The 22,615-nt window shown below is 40.6% G+C and overlaps 1 protein-coding gene across 2 annotated transcripts in view; it reads left to right on the forward strand.

Annotated features, from left to right (window-relative positions):
• The window catches only part of LOC124142052 (delta-1-pyrroline-5-carboxylate synthase-like), a 56,150-nt gene extending 50,680 nt beyond the window's left edge, over window positions 1-5,470 (forward strand). For both annotated transcript variants that reach the window (XM_048390086.1, XM_048390087.1), the window contains exons 10-14: window positions 1,213-1,408; window positions 2,054-2,175; window positions 2,758-2,944; window positions 3,974-4,069; window positions 4,634-5,470. In XM_048390086.1, coding sequence (XP_048246043.1) covers window positions 1,213-1,408; window positions 2,054-2,175; window positions 2,758-2,944; window positions 3,974-4,069; window positions 4,634-4,836 — 804 coding nt within the window. In that variant the 3' untranslated portion in view covers window positions 4,837-5,470. The remainder of the gene's footprint in view (window positions 1-1,212; window positions 1,409-2,053; window positions 2,176-2,757; window positions 2,945-3,973; window positions 4,070-4,633) is intronic.
• The last annotated feature ends 17,145 nt before the right edge of the window (window positions 5,471-22,615 follow it).

Below are 22,615 nucleotides of genomic sequence, written 5' to 3' on the forward strand. Positions count from 1 at the left end.
AACATGCGGGCGGTTTAATGAATATTCTATCCATTTTAGCTATAATTGAAGTTTAACATCAGATTAAAGAAACAGTGTGAATGTTCTGATACTACCCTGTATCTGATACTAGCCCTAGGCTAGTAAAATAAATAAACACAGATCTTGTTTTATTCCTCCCACATTAAGCTGGCACGCCGTGATATAAGTGGAATACTGTTCAAAGCGGCATTGAAACTCAATTCACTCAATGCAGATGTTATGCTGTATGTAGGGGTGGTGAGGTAGCAGTGTGGTTAAAGCATTAGGTCTTCACACCACAACCTGGGTTCAAATTTTCAAATAAGTACAATGTGTATGTCCACACTAGTGTCCAATTGGTTCAATCGCTGACCTTGTCAGGTGACCCGTGAAGATTCGGGGTAGAATAGGTCTTCAGGTGGCCCAATCGTCTAAGGCGCCGCGATTCGCTGTGCAGAGTTGCGTCCCTTGGGCACACCAGAAACCTAGGATTGTGGGTTCGAATCCCGGTTCGCCCCAATTATGTTTCTAGGTTTGTCAGCACCATACCCGTGCTCGTGGGTTTCACCAAAGTGGTAAACGTCTGAGACCTGCATCACTTCGGGCTTTCCTCCCACATTAAGCTGACACGCCGTGATATAACTGGAATACTGTTAAAAGCGGCGTTAAACCCAACTCACTCACTCACTCACTCTTCAGCAACCCATGCTTGCCGTAAAAGGCGACTATGCTTGTCGTAAAAGGTGACTAACGGGATCGGGTGGTCAGGCTCGCTGACGTGGTTGATGCATGTCATCGTATCCCAAGTGTGTGGATCGAGGCTCATAACGTCAATCACTGGATTGTCTGGTCCAGATTAATTACAGACCGCCGTCATATAGCTGGAATATTGCTGAGTGCGGGGTTAAACAACAAACAAACAAAACAAACCTTGCCAGGTGAATGACAATGGCGACAGTCCTTACAAAAAGCGGGATTTGAGTTTGAAACAAGTTTTAACATCACCAAAGACCTTTTATTATCGTAAGGTAAGCAGGGAATGCATTAAGGAGTAATGCAGGATAAGTATACAAATGTAAAAAATATTAAGATTTTACTAAGAGTTAGTCCCAGTGGGAACTGCGCGAACACGCAGGCACATGTCATATTCCCGTTGCTATGGGAGTTTAGTAATCTTGAAACGTATAATTGTCTTTCACCTCACCCCCTCAGATCAGCCGCCGCGAGGACATTGAGGACCTGCTCCACATGAATGACTACATCGACCTGGTCATCCCGCGCGGATCTAGCGAGCTGATCGAGAAGATCCAGAAGTCAAGTCAGGGTATCCCAGTCCTCGGACACAGCGAGGGCATCTGTCATGTGTACATTGATCAACACGCTAATGCGGACATGGCGAACAGAATAGGTGAATCTTTTACTAGAGAAGTCTGTAGACAATGAACATAGATCTCTTGTGATGTGAGATTAAATTTAAATAATTGCATTATTAACTTGTATCAGGCACTTTCCAATTTAAAACACTTTATTCATTTTTTGTTGGGGTATTAAAATGGACAGGTCTGTCAACAACAAGATGTTTCTGGAACTGATCTTAAAAAACGTGCAATATTTCTTCACCAAATTTGGCACATAGATAGGTCTATTGTGAACTGGTGCCTTTTAATAGTTTGTGAATTTTGAAAAAATATATTTTTCCAGTTTCCATCGCAACAACTTTGATGTAGATTGAAAATGGCAGTAGTGCTCGTTTCCGGAGCAGATCTTGAAAACTGTACAATATTTCTTCAATGAAGTCGGCACATATGTAGGTCCAGTGGTAAACTGGTGCTTTTTTATTGTTTGTGGTTTTTTTAATTTATTTTTTCTAGTTTCCATAGCAACAAGTTTCATATATTTATCCATGACAAGTATTTGCCATTGCAGAGGATATCGATGACTTTGTCATCTTGTGATGTTGACTGCGCCATTGCTCTTGTACAAGGTATTTCAAATCATGACACATGTTCTTCCAATACTGATAATAACAGAGATGATCTGTTTCTTGCCTCAGTTCACGACGCCAAGTGTGACTACCCCGCCGCCTGTAACGCCATGGAAACACTCCTCCTGCACAAATCACATCTCTACACCCCGCTCTTTGACAAGATCTTTGACACCTTCAAACATGAAAATGTGAGTCACACGTTCAGTTCGTGAAGGTCACATACTATGGCAGAAATGCCACACCCCAAGGACATTGTCCTGCCGTGAAGTCCTACGCAAGTGATGCTGCTTGTTCCCCATGAAGATCTGGGTTAAAACTGATTTCCACTGATTTGAGATGCACTATTTGTCTCGTACAGGATTAGCTTGTAAAGTTTGGAAATCATATGCAGCAGATCATGATGAGAATAAAAACACTCTGTGGTAACACTTGACTGATTGTTAGTTTTGTCATCAAGTGGTACACATTGGAAACATCTCTTCTTACCGTGCATACGTCTCAAAATGTTTCTGTGGTTCGCGTTTCTTTTGGCACTGAGTATATATGTGTGAACAAGATTAACTTCACAGACTGTTTTTTTAATGATTGACACATAAAAACTGCAGACAACAGTGGGAAATCAGTGACACAAGCCCCACCCATTCTACTATCAGCCAATCAGAAAACAGTGTAGTCTGTAAGTGGGGATGGCATCATGTTTTTCCAGTTTATATGATCAGATATGTCTCACTTGCTTCATTATTCATTGATTATATGATATTGTTTTGAAGGTGAAGATTCATGCTGGTCCCCGCCTCAGTCAGTCGCTGAAGTTCGGGCCGACCCCGGCCACATCCATGAAAACAGAGTACAGTGCCCTTGAGTGCACTGTTGAGGTCGTGGAGGACATTGACGAGGCCATCGCACACATCAACAAGTTTGGCAGCTCCCACACTGATGCAATAGTCACTGATGATGGTGAGTCTCACACTGACACAATAGTCACTGATGATGGTGAGTCTCACACTGACACAATAGTCACTGATGATGGTGAGTCTGACGTAATAGTCACTGATGATGGTGAGTCTGACACAATAGTCACTGATGATGGTGAGTGACACAATAGTCACTGATGATGGTCTGACACAATAGTCACTGATGATGGTCTGACACAATAGTCACTGATGATGGTGAGTCTGACACAATAGTCACTGACAATGGTGAGTCTGACACAATAGTCACTGATGATGGTGAGTCTGACACGATAGTCACTGATGATGGTCTGACACAATAGTCACTGATGATGGTGAGTCTGACACAATAGTCACTGACGATGGTCTGATACAATAGTCACTGACGATGGTCTGACACAATAGTCACTGACAATGGTGAGTCTGACACTATAGTCACTGATGATGGTGAGTCTGACACAATAGTCACTGATGATGGTGAGTCTGACACAATAGTCACTGATGATGGTGAGTCTGACACAATAGTCACTGACGATGGTGAGTCTGACACAATAGTCACTGACGATGGTGAGTCTGACACAATAGTCACTGATGATGGTCTGACACAATAGTCACTGATGATGGTCTGACACAATAGTCACTGATGATGGTCTGACACAATAGTCACTGACAATGGTGAGTCTGACACAATAGTCACTGATGATGGTCTGACACAATAGTCACTGATGATGGTAAGTCTGACACAATAGTCACTGATGATGGTGAGTCTAACACAATAGTCACTGATGATGGTCTGACACAATAGTCACTGATGATGGCGAGTCTAACACAATAGTCACATCGACACAATAGACACTTAGAATGTGTCCCATCCCCCCAATGCCATTTGAAAATGACATATGGAGGCCAGTGACACACATTCAAGAGAATAATACCGTAGTATTATTGGAATCTCTTGATCATTGAACTTACCCCCACCACGCTGACCAGTTAAGAATCTGTCTAAGCTAATATACATGTATATATTGTCACACAGACGAAGCAGCGAGTCACTTCATGAGAATGGTGGACAGTGCGTGTGTGTTCCACAATGCCAGCACCAGGTTTGCAGATGGATACAGGTTCGGGCTGGGTGAGTCGCTGACAGATGTCTGTGTTGTGTCTTCAGTGTCTTTGTGTTCTACTCAAAAGAAGTTCAAGAAAACCTGATTCCTTCACATGAATGTAGTTATATGTCATGGCTGATTTGACACCCGCTCTTTGACAAGATCTTTGACACCTTCAAACATGAAAATGTGAGTCACACGTTCAGTTCGTGAAGGTCACATACTATGAGTGGTCTCTAGTCTGTGGCAGAAATGCTGCACCCCAATGACAAAGAGACATTATCCTGCGTTATCCTGCAATGAAGTCCTATGTAAGTCAAGTGTAAGTGATGCTGCTTGTTCCCATAAAGACCTGCTTTTAAAAATGATCTTCAGGAACCATGTTTGTCGTAAGAGGCAACTAACAGGATCGAGTGGTCAGGGTCGCTGACTTGGTTGATGCATGTCATTGTATCCTAATTGTGTCGATTGATGCTCATGATATTAATCACTGGATTGTCTGGTCCAGACTGGAATATTTACAGGCTGCTATTATATAGCTGAATTTTGTGTTGAACAACAAACAAACAAAATTTCTCTCGTTGTTTCAGGGGCCGAGGTAGGTATCAGCACATCACGTATCCATGCTCGGGGCCCTGTGGGCATCGAGGGCCTGCTGACTACAAAATGGCTGCTGTCAGGTTCAGGGGAGACTGTCGCAGACTTCGCACAAGGGAAATTGCAATATCTTCACGAGAAACTTCCTCTCAAGGAGGAAAATGGAAACGATTTAGCATCAGAGGCTAATGCTTAATATGTAAATGAAATCGTCATTCAATGTTAATCCACAAGATGTCAGACATACAAATACTATTTTCCAAGTTTATGACTGAATTAATTGATTTCCACATTTTACCATTGTGGTTTTAATGATGAATATATATTTTTATTAAGAATTAACTGAGCATAGGGTTTTACGCAATTTACATGTATGTTTTTTTAATCATATATTCCATTAGGATTTTTGGGTAAAAGAAGTAAAAAATGATCCATTTTTGAGCTGACCGAAATAGGATGGAGGGTAAAAACAGCTTCCGTGAATGAATAGTACTTGTATGCCCTTGTGGGATTTTTTGTTAAGGTCTGCATGGGCCTGCAGTTAACCCATCCCGTTGTCATACTTAATGTGCATTGCATTATTCTATAGTACTCCACTTTTGAAAGGGATACTTTCCATGATACACAAAAATGATAATCATAATATGTCAAGTGTACATTTAAATAGAATGACGTAGCTGATTATCCTGATTGAGTTGCATATCATGCACATCACACCATTCGTGAAAGTGAAAATGCAAAGACAACCAAGAGTACAGGTCAGCGGTGAGGAGAGGGATTTGCTCTCAAGTTTTTTTATTGTATCAATGTAGCTGGACATCCTTATCAAATGCTGAACAGAATATTTTTCATATTATCCTGAAAGCTGGACAAAGATACGCATGTTTGTTCATATCCCTGAGTTGTACTGGGACCGTCCCTTATATCCCATGTTTATTATGAGGTCCCTATTTATATAAGGTGTAGCAGGATCACATAGGTACTTGGTTTTTTTGGCCTCCAGCATTAGGTTTTATACCATGAGCCAGAGGGACGCATAAACCCCATATACCCCGAGTGATACTGCTACAACAAATTTATCTTACTGACACGTTTAAGTATGACATTGTAAAAGAATTAAAACAAATTCAAAATTGATAGGAAACAGCTGTTTGTTTGAGATGGTTAACTTGTGCTTTGTCACGTGACTTTCATTGACTCAGAAAAAAGTGTGCGGCTTTTTGCTTCGAAGTAGGGTAAAAGGGATTTATTCCACCTTCTAGAAATCCACATGCAGCCTGTCTTGCTCGTGGCGGGGTATAAGATATTTATCCTCCCTCTGAGAAATTTATTTCCCTCTAAGGCGGGATATAAAGTATTTTATCAAGATCACGTAGACCAATCAGATCTCATCATTCTGACACGAAGGTATGATAATGCTATTTGTAGTTACTTTTAATAGTTTACCAACAAGTATGCAATCAAGCTCTAGTCAGTCTGCAGTGCATGGATTATATAAGGTAACATTATTTATATTTACACATGAAATTCCAATGTTCACTTCTGTTATACGGGGGCACGGGCGGCCCAGTCGTCTAAAGCGCTGCGATTCGCTGTGCAGAGTTGCGTCCGTTGGGCACGCCAGAAACCTATGATCGTGGGTTCGAATCCCGGTTCGCCCTGATTATATTTCTAGGTTTGTCAGCACCATACCCGTGCTCGTGGGTTTCACCGAAGTGGTAAACATCAGACCTGCATCACTTCGGGCTTTCCTCACACATTAAGCTGACACGCCACGATATAACTGGAATACTGTTAAAAGCGGCGTTAAACCCAACTCACTCACTCACTCACTTCTGTTATACTAATACAATTACCATCCACAATCCCTGTGGGGAGTCCGGGTTAGAACAAGTCGATCCCCAGCAACCTGTGCTGGTCATACGAGGCGACCAAATGGATCAGGTGGTCAGGCTCAGTGACTTGGTTAATAGCGTGTCCTTGTACAGAAAGTGTATATTGTTGCTCACAAAATCGTTCACTGGATTGTCAGGTCCAGACTTGATTATTTACAGACCAGTCATATAGCTGGAATATTGCTGAGTGTGGCATTATACAAGCAAACAGCAGCATACCCATGCTCAAAGTGGTAAACATCTAAGACCTGCTTCATCAAGCTGATGTGCCGTGATATAACTGAAATATTGTTCAAAGTGAGGTTAAACCGCTCCATTGAGGAGACTAATTTTAGAATGCACTTTCAAAGGATCCTAATGTTGCAGGGTCAAGGCTTACAATAAGTGTTTTCAGGCAGCGATGTTTTACAAAACTGGCGTAAGCAATCATGTACCTGGATGAAAGACAAGACCAAAAGAAAGAAAAGGAAATCCTGTCCTACCAGAGTTTCCGTCACGAGTCACATTTTTTCTATTTTAGCCTCATTGTGTTATCAAGTGTGAATGGTACTGTTTCTGTGATTGCTAAAGAAGATGTGATTGTTAGTTTGTTTTATTGAAATAAGCTGTTAAGTTGTCTTAGAGTCTGCGTCTTGCTATAAATTCCCCTATGTTGAACAGCAGGACTGAAGATAAGAGCAGTACAATCTACTGAGCTGATATGTGATGTATAGTTCTAGGGCTGGGACGAGTCCAAATTTACTACCCTGGTACCCGACCCCCTATTAACCGACCCTACCCGGGTACCCACTGCAAGTCTCAAGAGTAGGGAACAAAATGTCTGATTGGTAATTGTTTTACCGCAGCCCTGGTTTTAGATACATGAATCAAATAATCAGATCATGCATTCACTGAAGTTGACTGAAGCTTTATCTTTATTCAAACATGTACAAGTCAAAAGGAATGTGTGCATCGTCAGAAAGAAATGCGAACATTAGCGACTTGTAGTGTAACCACTGAGCTATAGTGAGTTTTTGTCATTAAACTATATATCACGTGACTAACCACGGGTGTGGGTAGTCCTGTGGGGACCGGGTCCTACTCAGGACCCACCTGCCCCGAATTACCCATCCCAGCCCTATATAGTTATGTTCTTACAAGTCGTGAAATCCTGGAAAATTCCTGGAATTTTAGTTTGAGTTTCCCAGGCCTGGAATAGTTTGGGAAAAAAGAATATTGTTATTAAGTCTTGGAAAAGTAATCTTTTATACCAGTGACTTTTTTCTGGTGAAATACTAATCAAAAGAAGTAAAAGAACATCAGATTCTTTCATATGACTATAGGGGGCATGGGTGGCCCAGTCGTCTAAGGCACTGCGATTCGCTGTGCAGAGTTGTCTCCCTTGGGCACGCCAGAAACCTAGGATTGTTGGTTCAAATCCCGGTTCGCCCCAGTTATGTTTCTAGGTTTGTCAGCACCATACCCATGCTCGTGGGTTTCACCAAAGAAGTAAACGTCTGAGACCTGCATCACTTCGGGCTTTCCTCCCACATCAAGCTGACACGCCATGATATAACTGGAATACTGTTAAAAGCGGCATTAAACCCAACTCACTCACTCACTCTTATGACTATAGATAATGTGTCATGACCCCGTGCCCTGTGGTACACTTGAAAACCCTCCAGATATAGCTTCTTTTGAGTTGTATCCACTCAACCATCAGCCATGAACATGTTATTATGAGTTAACACCTTCCAAAGTTTGATATTTTGTTGCCATTTTTGTTGATGTATCATCATTGAAAACTGGAATAATAATCTGGAAGTGTCATGGAAACTTGTCCGGCTAATAGTGTATGAACTCTGTAGTCCATAAATTGTTGGGGGCACAGGTGGTCCAGTCGTCTAAGGCGCTGCAATTCGCTGTACAGAGTTGCATCCCTTTGGCACATCAGCAACCAATGATCGTGGGTTTGAATCCTTGTTTGCCCCGATTATGTTTCTAGGTTTGTCTGCACCATAAGCCTGCTCGTGGGTTTCACCAAATTGGTAAACGTCTGAGATCTGCATCAATTCGGGCTGACACATCATGATATAACTGGAATAACTGTTCAAAGCAGTGTTAAACTCACTCACAGTAAGTTGTTATGGATATAATTGTTATTGTTATTTTAAGTGATGATGGTGCCATGTTTTCTCAAAATGTGCCATTCCTGTGTCCTGTGTGATGTCTCTGCCCATATAACCATATACTTGTATTAGTGGGATAATTCCATCTTCAATGAGATAATATGCAGAATTATACCAGTTAGTTAAGACTGTTACTAATCTGGTTCCAAATAAACACCATATATAATCTGCAGCCTTCTTGTTATTTACAGTACATGAACAGAGGTTGTTTCTGTTGTTTAACGCCGCACCCAGCAATATTCCAGCTATATGACAGTGTTCTGTAAATAATCAAGTCTGGACCAGACAATCCAGTGATTGACGTTATGAGCATCGAATCATACAATTGAGATCGATGACATGCATCAACCTAGTCAGCGAGCCTGACCACCTGATCCCGTTAGTTGCCTCTTATGACAAGCATAGTTGCTTTTTACGGCAGGCATGGGTTGCTGAAGACCTATTCTACCCCGGATCTTCACGGGTCGATCGATATTGTGAATACAATGACACACCATCAACCAAGTCACAGGGCCTGACTGCCCAATTCACATGGTTGCACAGCCAACAAAGGTGACCAGGGACCAAGCTCTAACCCAGAATCCCGACGGGGACCATGAGTGAGTGAGTATGGTTTTACGCCACTTTAGCAATATTTTCAGCAAAATCATGGCGGGGGGACACCAAAAATGGGCTTCACACACTGTACCCATGTGGGAATCGAACCTGGGTATTCGGTTTGATGAGCAAACAATAGGCCACCCCACCTCCCAAAGGGGTACATGAACAGAGAGTGAATAATTATGTTTTATTAAAAGCCACTGTCAGCAATATTTAAGTTGTATCACGGCAGCCTGCAAATGACCTAGTCTGTACAAGACGAACCAGTGACTGAAAGCATGAGTAACAATACTTGCAATCAGGGCATGATGACATGTTATCCGCCAAGCTTTGTTTGTTTGATGCTTAACGCTGCACGCAGCAATATTCCAGCTGTATGACAGTGGTCTGTAAATAATCAAGTCTGCACCAGACAATCCAGTGATTGACATCATGAGCATCAATCTACGCCATTGGGATACAATGCCATGCATCAACCAAGTCAGTGAGCGTGACCACCCGGCCCCATTAGTCGCCTCTTCCGACAAGCATGGGTTGCTGAAGACCTATTCTCTGCCAAGGTCTTCAGGGTCTGGTATCCATGTTAAATTGCACTGTATATCTCAGTGGGCTAGAACTATAAAACTTACATTCAGGGTACAATTGATACCCAGACTCCACTCAAGTACAGAACATGCTCTAAACTGTTGCCACAGCACTGTAGCTCACCTACATACCGGTATGTAGTCAACAGTTTAAACTGTCACAGAACACTGCCACTTAACAAATGTTTGCTGTCAGATTTGATATCCAAATATTTTTTCCATAAATACAGAAGATGATGTAAGAGCATGGTCAAACCTAAAAGATCACATTTATGATATTGCCAAAAATGTAACGTGTTGAGTACCACTACTAACATTTCATTATATTTGAAATAAAATTGGCTGTGTATAAATGATCATAAATTGATTGAAAATGGGATTTAACAAATTCATCATTAGTGAGGAAAAGCATGGTGCAGTGGTCTTGAAGAGGAATTTACAATGGACGAAGGACAAGCAAGCCACATGATAAGCTCATTTGACTTTCAGTCCAGTGAGCTGAAACTGACAAACCACAACACGAAGTATCTGAAAGTGAGTTTATTTACACAAAGCACTCTCACATCCCAAGGAATGATGTTTCAAGTTGAACCTTCTCCCACAGTGCTTCATCCAAAGGCCCTCACTCACAAACATCATGATGCAAGGATATCCTGGGACTAGGAGCTTTTCCCACACTATTTAGTTCATGGTTTACACATTTTTGCTTACCAGTAGCTTAGGTTGGTCGGAAAAAAAACATTAAATCGAAAAATACAGCTCAATATTATTATTTTTTCAGTTGGCATGACATTGTTTGGGTCAGTGGATTTTGTGAGCAAAATAAATGCTTACGCTGTAAAAGGTGCAGGATTCTTAGTATTCTTGTTGCTACATATGTACTTTCTTCAAGGAAGGCTTTGTTGTTTATAATCTGTTTGCAGACAACATACAAGGGGATATCAGAAAGTATTGAGCCTGGCATATCTAGGTTGTGGTTATACTTACTTGTGACATTATTACTGTCCTGAGTTATCTTTCACAATTGGCGTGCTTCCGTCAAGTGACTTTCTGATAATAGATGTCGACTGAGGTACCCTATGCATTAGCAAGGGAGTATTGTTTTATGCTGCTTTTAGTAATATGCCAGATATATCACGGCTGGGGATACCAGGAATAGGCTTCACACATTGTACCCATGTGGGGAATCGAACCCGGGTCTTCATCATGATAAGCGAACGCTTTAGCCACCAGGCCACCCCACAGCCCCCTTACTCAGCACTAACACAGACAAAACTGAGATTTGAGCAGGCCTCAAGTACTAAACCCTTCAGGGTCAATCACCCAAGATAATTGATGTTCATGGGGAGGCTGCCCTATCATATGCCACAATGAAACATACTTATACCACTAATACAATGCATTTGAACAATAGTAAAAGTTCATAACCACTGCATGTTCCCCGAGTTTGTCCATTTTCCGAAGATCACCGACCCGTATATTTTACTGACTTTTCACAGCAAAATAATTTGCTGAATTGACTCAAGTTTTATATTGTGGATCTTCTTTTATTACTTGCCCGTGAAGAGATCACCCGTTTAATAAACATACAGCTGTATTACACATTGTGTAATACCAAAACGCGTGCTTATGTACTCTCAGAACACGGTTCACGAACAAATATTAAAAAGCTCTCAACATCGCTTGGCTTATTCAAAGACATTGCGTGTGGAGTTGATAGATCACTGAGAGGAGCTTATGCACACTCGATGACCCCAGCAACCTTGTTGCTAGGTGACGTCACATGGCATTGTTTCGCCGATGGGTCTTGCAACAAAATTCCACAAATTACGTCATCGGGTATTGTGACGTTATTGTAAAGTTTGAGGTACAAGGCCCGTTCCACAAGGCGATCGTATTGTAGCGCAACGACAGTCGTTAGGTCTAAGTTAAAGTATGTGAGTTGCGATAGTCTTAGCCCTACGATAATTTTGTGAATTCTAAAGGTGGACCGTTGTATGGTATTAAATTCATACCTTTCAACTTTTGACGTGTTTGGAGTATTATTCTGTTAAACTCAATTGGACTATGCCGTGGATCGTGTAGGTGTCAGCTAGCCTATTCATACTCAAGAGTATAATTCTAAAAACGTTGTAAATGGCAAGTAATAAATAAAATACTAAACTCGCTCCCGTGTAAAACCAATTTTATGAAACTCACTCATTTCATAAAATTGGTATTACACGGGAGCTCGTTTAGTATTCTATATTTATGACATTATGGAATGTCCACAACAGATTTCCCTGTTTCGCAGTTCCTTCTATGTGAGTCCAAGAACTTAGCAATCAACCCTTGTACATTTCTAATTAGTTAGAGTGAAATTGATGAAGAAAGATTAATTTTCATTTCTTCTTGGTATTCCCAGTTTATGTGAATTTAACCGTTTGAACAGCAATGCCATTAAAATACTACAACTCACAAAAGGTCATAGATACATGAAGTTTGTTGTACTCTGACATCGATACAATGTCAAAACTGTCATATGCATATTATATAGAGTTGTAACGATATGGTGGGCACGCGATACTTATCCATATACTATGTGTGTGATACGCCTCATATCCCGATACAGTACATTTATTTCATAAGTTGATATTCTTTCTTTTTGCAGGTGAATCACAAGCCTGATTCAAGAACTTTTGACATGACAAACACTTCCAAACTCTTTATGAATTTTTATTACAAAGATCACTGATTTACTGTTCAACTAACTGATGATAATAACAAATCTGTTATTATTCACATGTTTTTTCACCAATATGACTTGTAAAGTATTGTACCATATGTATCGTGATACAGAGGCTGTGGGTCTCGTTTAGGGATACAAATAATATTACAATACTATATTACCATATCGTTACACCACTAATATCATAATGTAAACACCATGATGTTTCACTAGGAAAGAGTAGCTTGACTCTCCTAACTACCGGTAACTAACCTGTTCTATAAGCTGCTATGGCCTCTCAACAGTACGACACTCATACAACCTTAAATTATATAAAATCTCACAGATCACAGATGCTTAACTTGCCGACAAATGTTCTACAAATATATCCAAAACACTGAATTTCATATAAAAGTTGATGTGAAATTTACAACACGTACAGTTATATCCTGTTATTTTGCACCAAGGAGTATGAAATATTTCGCTAACAGCTATGAGCACAATTATACACACACCTAAACAAGAGCCTGAATAGAGGACTTGCATAGAAAAGAAAATCATTTATACAACTTAAAAGGTAAATAAATGTATTTGCTGAAATGAGTGCGGATTAACACCACTTTGAACAGTATTACAGTCATTTCACAGTGTGTCAGCTTGACATGGTAGGAAAGCCCAAAGTGATGCAGGTTTTAGACGTTTACCACTTTGGTGAAACCAACAAGAGTGAGTATGGTGCTGACAAACCTAGAAACATAATCAGGGTGACCGTGATTCGAACCCACGATTAAATATTTGTGATGTCCAAAAGGGAAACAACTCTTTACAGCAAAGCATGGTGCCTTTAGACAACTGGGTCCCCTCCCGACAAATGTTAACATATTTTTTAATGTGACTTTCTCAGAACACGTGACAGTGTTAATCTTCCAAATAAAACTTGTACATATCCCATTTCATGAGGCTGATATAATTACTTGGACGCAACAATAGAAAACACATTCCAAGTGTTTCAGCAAAACAGTTAAGTGTAGCCTATTCCCAGTGTTTCAGGAAAACAGTTAAGTGAAGCCTATTCCCAGTGTTTCAGGAAAACAGTTAAGTGTAGCTTATTCCCAGTGTTTCAGGAAAACTAAGTGTAGCCAATCCCCAGTGTTTCAGGAAAACAGCTAAGTGTAGTCTATTCCCAGTGTTTCAGGAAAACAGTTAAGTGTAGCCCATCCCCAGTGTTTCAGGAAAACAGTTAAGTGTAGCCTATTCCCAGTGTTTTAGGAAAACAGTTAAGTGTAGCCCATCCCCAGTGTTTCAGGAAAACAGCTAAGTGTAGCCTATTCCCAGTGTTTCAGGTAAACAGTTAAGTGTAGCCTATTCCCAGTGTTTCAGGAAAACAGTTAAGTGTAGCCTATTCCCAGTGTTTCAGGAAAACAGCTAAGTGTAGCCTATTCCCAGTGTTTCAGGAAAACAGCTAAGTGTAGCCCATCCCCAGTGTTTTAGGAAAACAGTTAAGTGTAGCCTATCCCCAGTGTTTCAGGAAAACAGTTAAGTGTAGCCTATTCCCAGTGTTTCAGGAAAACAGTTAAGTGAAGCCTATTCCCAGTGTTTCAGGAAAACAGTTAAGTGTAGCCTATTCCCAGTGTTTCAGGAAAACAGTTAAGTGTAGCCTATTCCCAGTGTTTCAGGAAAACAGTTAAGTGTAGCTTATTCCCAGTGTTTCAGGAAAACAGTTAAGTGTAGCCTATTCCCAGTGTTTCAGGAAAACAGTTAAGTGTAGCCCATCCCCAGTGTTTCAGGAAAACAGTTAAGTGTAGCCTATTCCCAGTGTTTCAGGAAAACAGTTAAGTGAAGCCTATTCCCAGTGTTTCAGGAAAACAGCTAAGTGTAGCCTATTCCCAGTGTTTCAGGAAAACAGTTAAGTGTAGCCTATTCCCAGTGTTTCAGCAAAACAGTTAAGTGTAGCCTATTCCCAGTGTTTCAGGTAAACAGTTAAGTGTAGCCTATTCCCAGTGTTTCAGCAAAACAGTTAAGTGAAGCCTATTCCCAGTGTTTCAGGAAAACAGTTAAGTGTAGCCTATTCCCAGTGTTTCAGGAAAACAGTTAAGTGTAGCCTATTCCCAGTGTTTCAGGAAAACAGTTAAGTGTAGCCTATTCCCAGTGTTTCAGGAAAACAGTTAAGTGAAGCCTATTCCCAGTGTTTCAGCAAAACAGTTAAGTGTAGCCTATTCCCAGTGTTTCAGGAAAACAGTTGAGTGTAGCCTATTCCCAGTGTTTCAGGAAAACTAAGTGTAGCCCATCCCCAGTGTTTCAAGAAAACAGTTAAGTGTAGCTTATTCCCAGTGTTTCAGGAAAACAGTTAAGTGTAGCCTATTCCCAGTGTTTCAGGAAAACAGTTAAGTGTAGCCTATTCCCAGTGTTTCAGGAAAACAGTTAAGTGTAGCTTATTCCCAGTGTTTCAGGAAAACAGTTAAGTGTAGCCTATTCCCAGTGTTTCAGGAAAACAGTCAAGTGTAGCCTATTCCCAGTGTTTCAGGAAAACAGTTAAGTGTAGCCTATTCCCAGTGTTTCAGGAAAACAGTTAAGTGTAGCCTATTCCCAGTGTTTCAGGAAAACAGTTAAGTGTAGCCTATTCCCAGTGTTTCAGGAAAACAGTTAAGTGAAGCCTATTCCCAGTGTTTCGGCAAAACAATTAAGTGTAGCCTATTCCCAGTGTTTCAGGAAAACAGTTAAGTGTAGCCTATTCCCAGTGTTTCAGGAAAACTAAGTGTAGCCCATCCCCAGTGTTTCAGGAAAACAGTTAAGTGTAGCCTATTCCCAGTGTTTCAGGAAAACAGTTAAGTGTAGCCTATTCCCAGTGTATCAGGAAAACAGTTAAGTGTAGCCTATTCCCAGTGTTTCAGGAAAACAGTTAAGTGAAGCCTATTCCCAGTGTTTCAGGAAAACAGTTAAGTGTAGCCTATTCCCAGTGTTTCAGGAAAACAGTTAAGTGTAGCCTATTCCCAGTGTTTCAGGAAAACAGTTAAGTGTAGCTTATTCCCAGTGTTTCAGGAAAACAGTTAAGTGTAGCCTATTCCCAGTGTTTCAGGAAAACAGTTAAGTGTAGCCCATCCCCAGTGTTTCAGGAAAACAGTTAAGTGTAGCCTATTCCCAGTGTTTCAGGAAAACAGTTAAGTGAAGCCTATTCCCAGTGTTTCAGGAAAACAGCTAAGTGTAGCCTATTCCCAGTGTTTCAGGAAAACAGTTAAGTGTAGCCTATTCCCAGTGTTTCAGCAAAACAGTTAAGTGTAGCCTATTCCCAGTGTTTCAGGTAAACAGTTAAGTGTAGCCTATTCCCAGTGTTTCAGCAAAACAGTTAAGTGAAGCCTATTCCCAGTGTTTCAGGAAAACAGTTAAGTGTAGCCTATTCCCAGTGTTTCAGGAAAACAGTTAAGTGTAGCCTATTCCCAGTGTTTCAGGAAAACAGTTAAGTGTAGCCTATTCCCAGTGTTTCAGGAAAACAGTTAAGTGAAGCCTATTCCCAGTGTTTCAGCAAAACAGTTAAGTGTAGCCTATTCCCAGTGTTTCAGGAAAACAGTTGAGTGTAGCCTATTCCCAGTGTTTCAGGAAAACTAAGTGTAGCCCATCCCCAGTGTTTCAAGAAAACAGTTAAGTGTAGCTTATTCCCAGTGTTTCAGGAAAACAGTTAAGTGTAGCCTATTCCCAGTGTTTCAGGAAAACAGTTAAGTGTAGCCTATTCCCAGTGTTTCAGGAAAACAGTTAAGTGTAGCTTATTCCCAGTGTTTCAGGAAAACAGTTAAGTGTAGCCTATTCCCAGTGTTTCAGGAAAACAGTCAAGTGTAGCCTATTCCCAGTGTTTCAGGAAAACAGTTAAGTGTAGCCTATTCCCAGTGTTTCAGGAAAACAGTTAAGTGTAGCCTATTCCCAGTGTTTCAGGAAAACAGTTAAGTGTAGCCTATTCCCAGTGTTTCAGGAAAACAGTTAAGTGAAGCCTATTCCCAGTGTTTCGGCAAAACAATTAAGTGTAGCCTATTCCCAGTGTTTCAGGAAAACAGTTAAGTGTAGCCTATTCCCAGTGTTTCAGGAAAACTAAGTGTAGCCCATCCCCAGTGTTTCAGGAAAACAGTTAAGTGTAGCCTATTCCCAGTGTTTCAGGAAAACAGTTAAGTGTAGCCTATTCCCAGTGTATCAGGAAAACAGTTAAGTGTAGCCTATTCCCAGTGTTTCAGGAAAACAGCTAAGTGTAGCCTATTACCAGTGTTTCAGGAAAACAGTTAAGTGTAGCCTATTCCCAGTGTTTCAGCAAAACAATTACGTGTAGCCTATTCCCAGTGTTTCAGGAAAACAGTTAAGTGTAGCCTATTCCCAGTGTTTCAGGAAAACTAAGTGTAGCCCATCCCCAGTGTTTCAGGAAAACTAAGTGTAGCCCATCCCCAGTGTTTCAGGAAAACAGTTAAGTGTAGCCCATTCCCAGTGTTTCAGGAAAACAGTTAAGTGTAGCCTATTCCCAGTGTTTCAGCAAAACAATTACGTGTAGCCTATTCCCAGTGTTTCAGGAAAACAGTTAAGTGTAGCCTATTCCCAGTGTTTCAGGAAAACTAAGTGTAGCCCATCCCCAGTGTTTCAGGAAAACTAAGTGTAGCCCATCCCCAGTGTTTCAGGAAAACAGTTAAGTGTAGCCCATTCCCAGTGTTTCAGGAAAACAGTTAAGTGTAGCCCATTCCCAGTGTTTCAGGAAAACAGTTAAGTGTAGCCTATTCCCAGTGTTTCAGGAAAACAGTTAAGTGTAGCCTATTCCCAGTGTTTCAGGAAAACAGTTAAGTGAAGCCTATTCCCAGTGTTTCGGCAAAACAATTAAGTGTAGCCTATTCCCAGTGTTTCAGGAAAACAGTTAAGTGTAGCCTATTCCCAGTGTTTCAGGAAAACTAAGTGTAGCCCATCCCCAGTGTTTCAGGAAAACAGTTAAGTGTAGCCTATTCCCAGTGTTTCAGGAAAACAGTTAAGTGTAGCCTATTCCCAGTGTTTCAGGAAAACAGTTAAGTGTAGCCTATTCCCAGTGTTTCAGGAAAACAGTTAAGTGTAGCCTATTCCCAGTGTTTCAGGAAAACAGTTAAGTGAAGCCTATTCCCAGTGTTTCGGCAAAACAATTAAGTGTAGCCTATTCCCAGTGTTTCAGGAAAACAGTTAAGTGTAGCCTATTCCCAGTGTTTCAGGAAAACTAAGTGTAGCCCATCCCCAGTGTTTCAGGAAAACAGTTAAGTGTAGCCTATTCCCAGTGTTTCAGGAAAACAGTTAAGTGTAGCCTATTCCCAGTGTATCAGGAAAACAGTTAAGTGTAGCCTATTCCCAGTGTTTCAGGAAAACAGTTAAGTGTAGCCTATTCCCAGTGTTTCAGCAAAACAATTACGTGTAGCCTATTCCCAGTGTTTCAGGAAAACAGTTAAGTGTAGCCTATTCCCAGTGTTTCAGGAAAACTAAGTGTAGCCCATCCCCAGTGTTTCAGGAAAACTAAGTGTAGCCCATCCCCAGTGTTTCAGGAAAACAGTTAAGTGTAGCCCATTCCCAGTGTTTCAGGAAAACAGTTAAGTGTAGCCTATTCCCAGTGTTTCAGGAAAACAGTTAAGTGTAGCCTATTCCCAGTGTTTCAGGAAAACAGTTAAGTGAAGCCTATTCCCAGTGTTTCAGGAAAACAGTTAAGTGTAGCCTATTCCCAGTGTTTCAGGAAAACAGTTAAGTGTAGCCTATTCCCAGTGTTTCAGGAAAACTAAGTGTAGCCCATCCCCAGTGTTTCAGGAAAACAGTTAAGTGTAGCCTATTCCCAGTGTTTCAGGAAAACAGTTAAGTGTAGCCTATTCCCAGTGTTTCAGGAAAACTAAGTGTAGCCCATCCCCAGTGTTTCAGGAAAACAGTTAAGTGTAGCCTATTCCCAGTGTTTTAGGAAAACAGTTAAGTGTAGCCTATTCCCAGTGTTTCAGGAAAACAGTTAAGTGTAGCCTTTTCCCAGTGTTTCAGGAAAACAGTTAAGTGTAGCCCATCCCCAGTGTTTCAGGAAAACAGTTAAGTGTAGCCTATCCCCAGTGTTTCAGGAAAACAGTTAAGTGTAGCCCATCCCCAGTGTTTCAGGAAAACAGTTAAGTGTAGCCTATCCCCAGTGTTTCAGGAAAACAGTTAAGTGTAGCCCATCCCCAGTGTTTCAGGAAAACAGTTAAGTGTAGCCTATTCCCAGTGAGTCAGCACAACAGTGTATCATTTCAGACATGCCTTGTAATAAATAGTCCAGTCACCAACAAGACTGACACTCATCAACTGCACTCAACACAAGCTACAACACTAGTATGTATATTATGTTCAGAGCACCACAAGAATCAGTGATACACGTTCAGCTACTGAACGGATGGTTAAGCAGCACACACTATCTACAACATCTGAGCTACCTGTAGTCCTATTAGGAACAAAAGCAACAAATCCTGAGTTTTCATGTGCATCAAGAATTTGTTACATTAAAACATTTACAAATATTTAGTAAGGGTATCATGTTCTCTGGTTATGTATTCTCACACTAAAAGTGTACTTTTACTTGTTTAGGCCGTATATTTCTTTTTAGCTGGTTTGAGACCTTTAGGCTTTGGTCTAAGTTAACATCACCAGAGCAATTATAATTTGTATCGCCCAAAACAATCTTATTTGTGGCAACAATTTTGTGGCTCCTGCCTGTTGGCCAAATATGTTAAGGTTACTGGGTGAACCAACAGTGGAACCAGTTAGTCAAGACGATTGTTTGTTAGTTGTTTAACGCCACTCTCAGCAATATTCCAGCTTTATGACAGCGGTCTGTAAATAATCGAGTCTGGACCAGACAATCCAGTGATTGACATCACGAGCATCAATCCAAGAAATTGATTTGTTTGTTGTTTAACCCCGCTCTCAGCAATATTCCAGCTACATGACGGCAGTCTGTAAATAATCAAGTCTGGACCAGACAATCCAGTGATTGACATCCTGAGCATCAATCCACGCAATTTGTATACGATGACATGCATCAACCAAGTCAGCAACCTGACCACCCGATCCCGTTAGTCGCCTCTTACAACAAGCATAGTCGCCTTCGTCAAGAAGAGTGCTAACATCGTAATACCTACAAGGGCCATAATGACGTCACAACGTCTCCAGAGAAGTATCAAGGTTTCATAGTCTGTATTACATTAACTGTGTTAGTGGTTTAGATTACAATGATTATGTAATGCTTTTCAAAATCTTACAATTGAGTATTGAATGGCAAGACTAGCATCATCATAATTATTTCATATATCATGTATATGCTAATACAGGTTGTTAGGATAATATGACTTAGCAGGTCTTCAACATGTTCAACTACCATAGAAACATAAAATGCCTTTGAAGTATACAAGATGGGACAAAAAGTATTTCCACACAGAACTACAGCCAGTGTTCCCGCTTGCTTTTGAAACTGTCAGTCCTGCTGGGCTGGCAACTCTGACAATTACCAGTCCCCCCTAATTTTTGTCAGTCCCAACTTTCAACAAATAAAAAACGTATGAAAGTTACATGGTTTCAATTCCATCAACATCATGTTCAATGCAATGGCGTCATTTCTGAAGTGACTTAGTTAGATATGCATGTCATTCACACACAGTTCAGTCACAAGTTCCTGTTTTTTTTATATTTCGAGGCTAAGTGGCTACAAATATATACATTTAACCTCAAAGCAGAGTGAAATGTTATTTCCTTGCACTACTAATAGACAAGGGGAAACCCTGATGGTAACAGACAAGCTGACTTTGTTCGAAAAACTTACTGATATGAATATCCCTGATGTTTTGCTCACCACAAAGAGTGAGTGAGTGAGTGAGTTTGGTTTAACGCTGCTTTTAAAAGTTTTCTAGTTATATCGCAGCGTGTCAGCTTAATGTGGGAGGAAAATCCCGAAGTGATGCAGGTCTCAGACGTTTACCACTTCGGTGAAACCCACGAGCACAGGTATGGTGCTGACAAACCTAGAAACATAATCGGGGCAAACCGGGATTCGAACCCACAATAATAGGTTTCTGGCATGCCCAAGGGACGCAACTCTGCACAGCGAATCACAGCGCCTTAGATGACTGGGCCACCCGTGCCCCCCTCACCACAAATATGTATAAGGTACTGTATCTGCTGGTCCACAGGGACTGGCAGTCACATGAATTACCAGTCCAAGCCTAGTTTTTCCGTGATAAAACTGGTAATTTCTGGAAACGGGAACACTGACTTAACTTTCTGTGTCATTTCAGTGTAGCAAACAGAATTGTTTATTTATGTACTGCTAATGGCTTGAAGATAGAAAAAGAAACAAGGCAACAGAATCAAAGTGAACAAAATAAATGTGCAACAAATTTGACGCCAACTTCTTCAGCAAAATTTCCTTTATCCTCATATTGTAATGTGCACAATAACCCACTATAATTCCCATTGTTTTCAAGCAATATCTTACATTAAAATATATTATCATGGAGAGAATTAACACTCGTCATGTTTGAAAATGATGACAGCATCCAAAAACAAAAAAGAAAGGTTTTGCTACATTGAAATAACACAGAAATTCTTAGTGTTTTGAAGTAAGTGACAGTGATTGTAAGTGAGTGACATGCCTCGGTCAGCTAGGTATGTTTGTTTGTTGTTTAATGCCGCACTCAGCAATATTTCAGCCAAACGATGGTTGTCTGTGACTAATCGATTCTGGACCAGACAATCAATTGATTGACATCACTGGCATCGATCTACGCAATTGGGATATGATGACATGTATCAACTAAGTCGGTGAGTCTGACCATCCACTTCATTTAGTCACCTCTTACGACAAACATCTACATGTATTTGGCGACAAATATTTTGACCCGGATTCCCCGAAGGTAATGACGGTCAGCAATATTCCCACTCTATGAACATCTGCTGTTGAAATACATGCACCCATGCCCTGAGTGAACTTAGCCTACACCGACATATTCTAGTCTGTCTACTGTTGTGGCCATTCACAAAACCCATAATTTACAACAATAAGTGCGACAAGACACCAAAACAACTGAACAAACAAAATATAAATAAGGAGTTATCTTTCTGAACAGCAATACATGCATCTGATGATTTTCACGGGGAAACAGGACCAACTGTAAATGCATGTACACCAAATATACACTATGTATAGCAACACTGCAGTAGTTGTCTCACAGGTTAATTGTGCCTCAGCTAGCTTCAACAATATCTTGTAGTCATGTGACCTAGAAAGTTGTACTATATGGCTAAAAAAAATAAAGCTCTTGGTTCTCAGGCACCGCCCGCATCATCATAAAGTTCACAGCACATTTCATTTCCATTTTTAGAAAGAAAAAAAATCCTTGAATATTCCAAGTCCGACGATAGTCAAATACTGTATTCCAGCTTTTTACTCATCAAGGATGATTGTACACAACTGTTTATTTGGTTACACAACTGTTTATTTGGTTACATACTAGTTTGGACAACCCCCCTAAAAAAAAACACCCCCCAAAAAAACCAATATATTTTCAAAAGCCATTGCCAGAGAACCAATTCTTTATTTTTTCAAGCTTATTAAACACCAACAAATACTCATAATTTCTATTCCAATCATCAGCTCCATTACCAAGATCACTTCATTTGAATTGAAAATAGAATCAACTTAAAAATTTTAAAAACCGTCATAAATTGTCGCCTTTACATATATTTGTGATAATACTGGACTGTACAATGTGAGCTTGGTCTGAATTTGAAAAAATCTGGAAGATAAAACCCTGAACCACCATTACCACCAAATAGATAGTCTAGAAAGACACGCTTTAGGCCAACAAAAATATGTACCAACATATTGGGAGCTTCACTAATGAAATGCAGTTGTCAGTGTAGCTGTACATCTCTCCACATTGCTACACTACCAGACGATTGAGTCACAGATCTGCAAGTTGTCTCAGGTAAATATAGATAGTACCACCTCATCTCACTTACATCAGATCGTTCACTCCAA

This window comes from Haliotis rufescens, unplaced genomic scaffold (genome assembly GCF_023055435.1).
Source record: "Haliotis rufescens isolate VD_foot unplaced genomic scaffold, xgHalRufe1.0.p SCAF_81, whole genome shotgun sequence".
Classification (NCBI taxonomy): domain Eukaryota; kingdom Metazoa; phylum Mollusca; class Gastropoda; order Lepetellida; family Haliotidae; genus Haliotis; species Haliotis rufescens.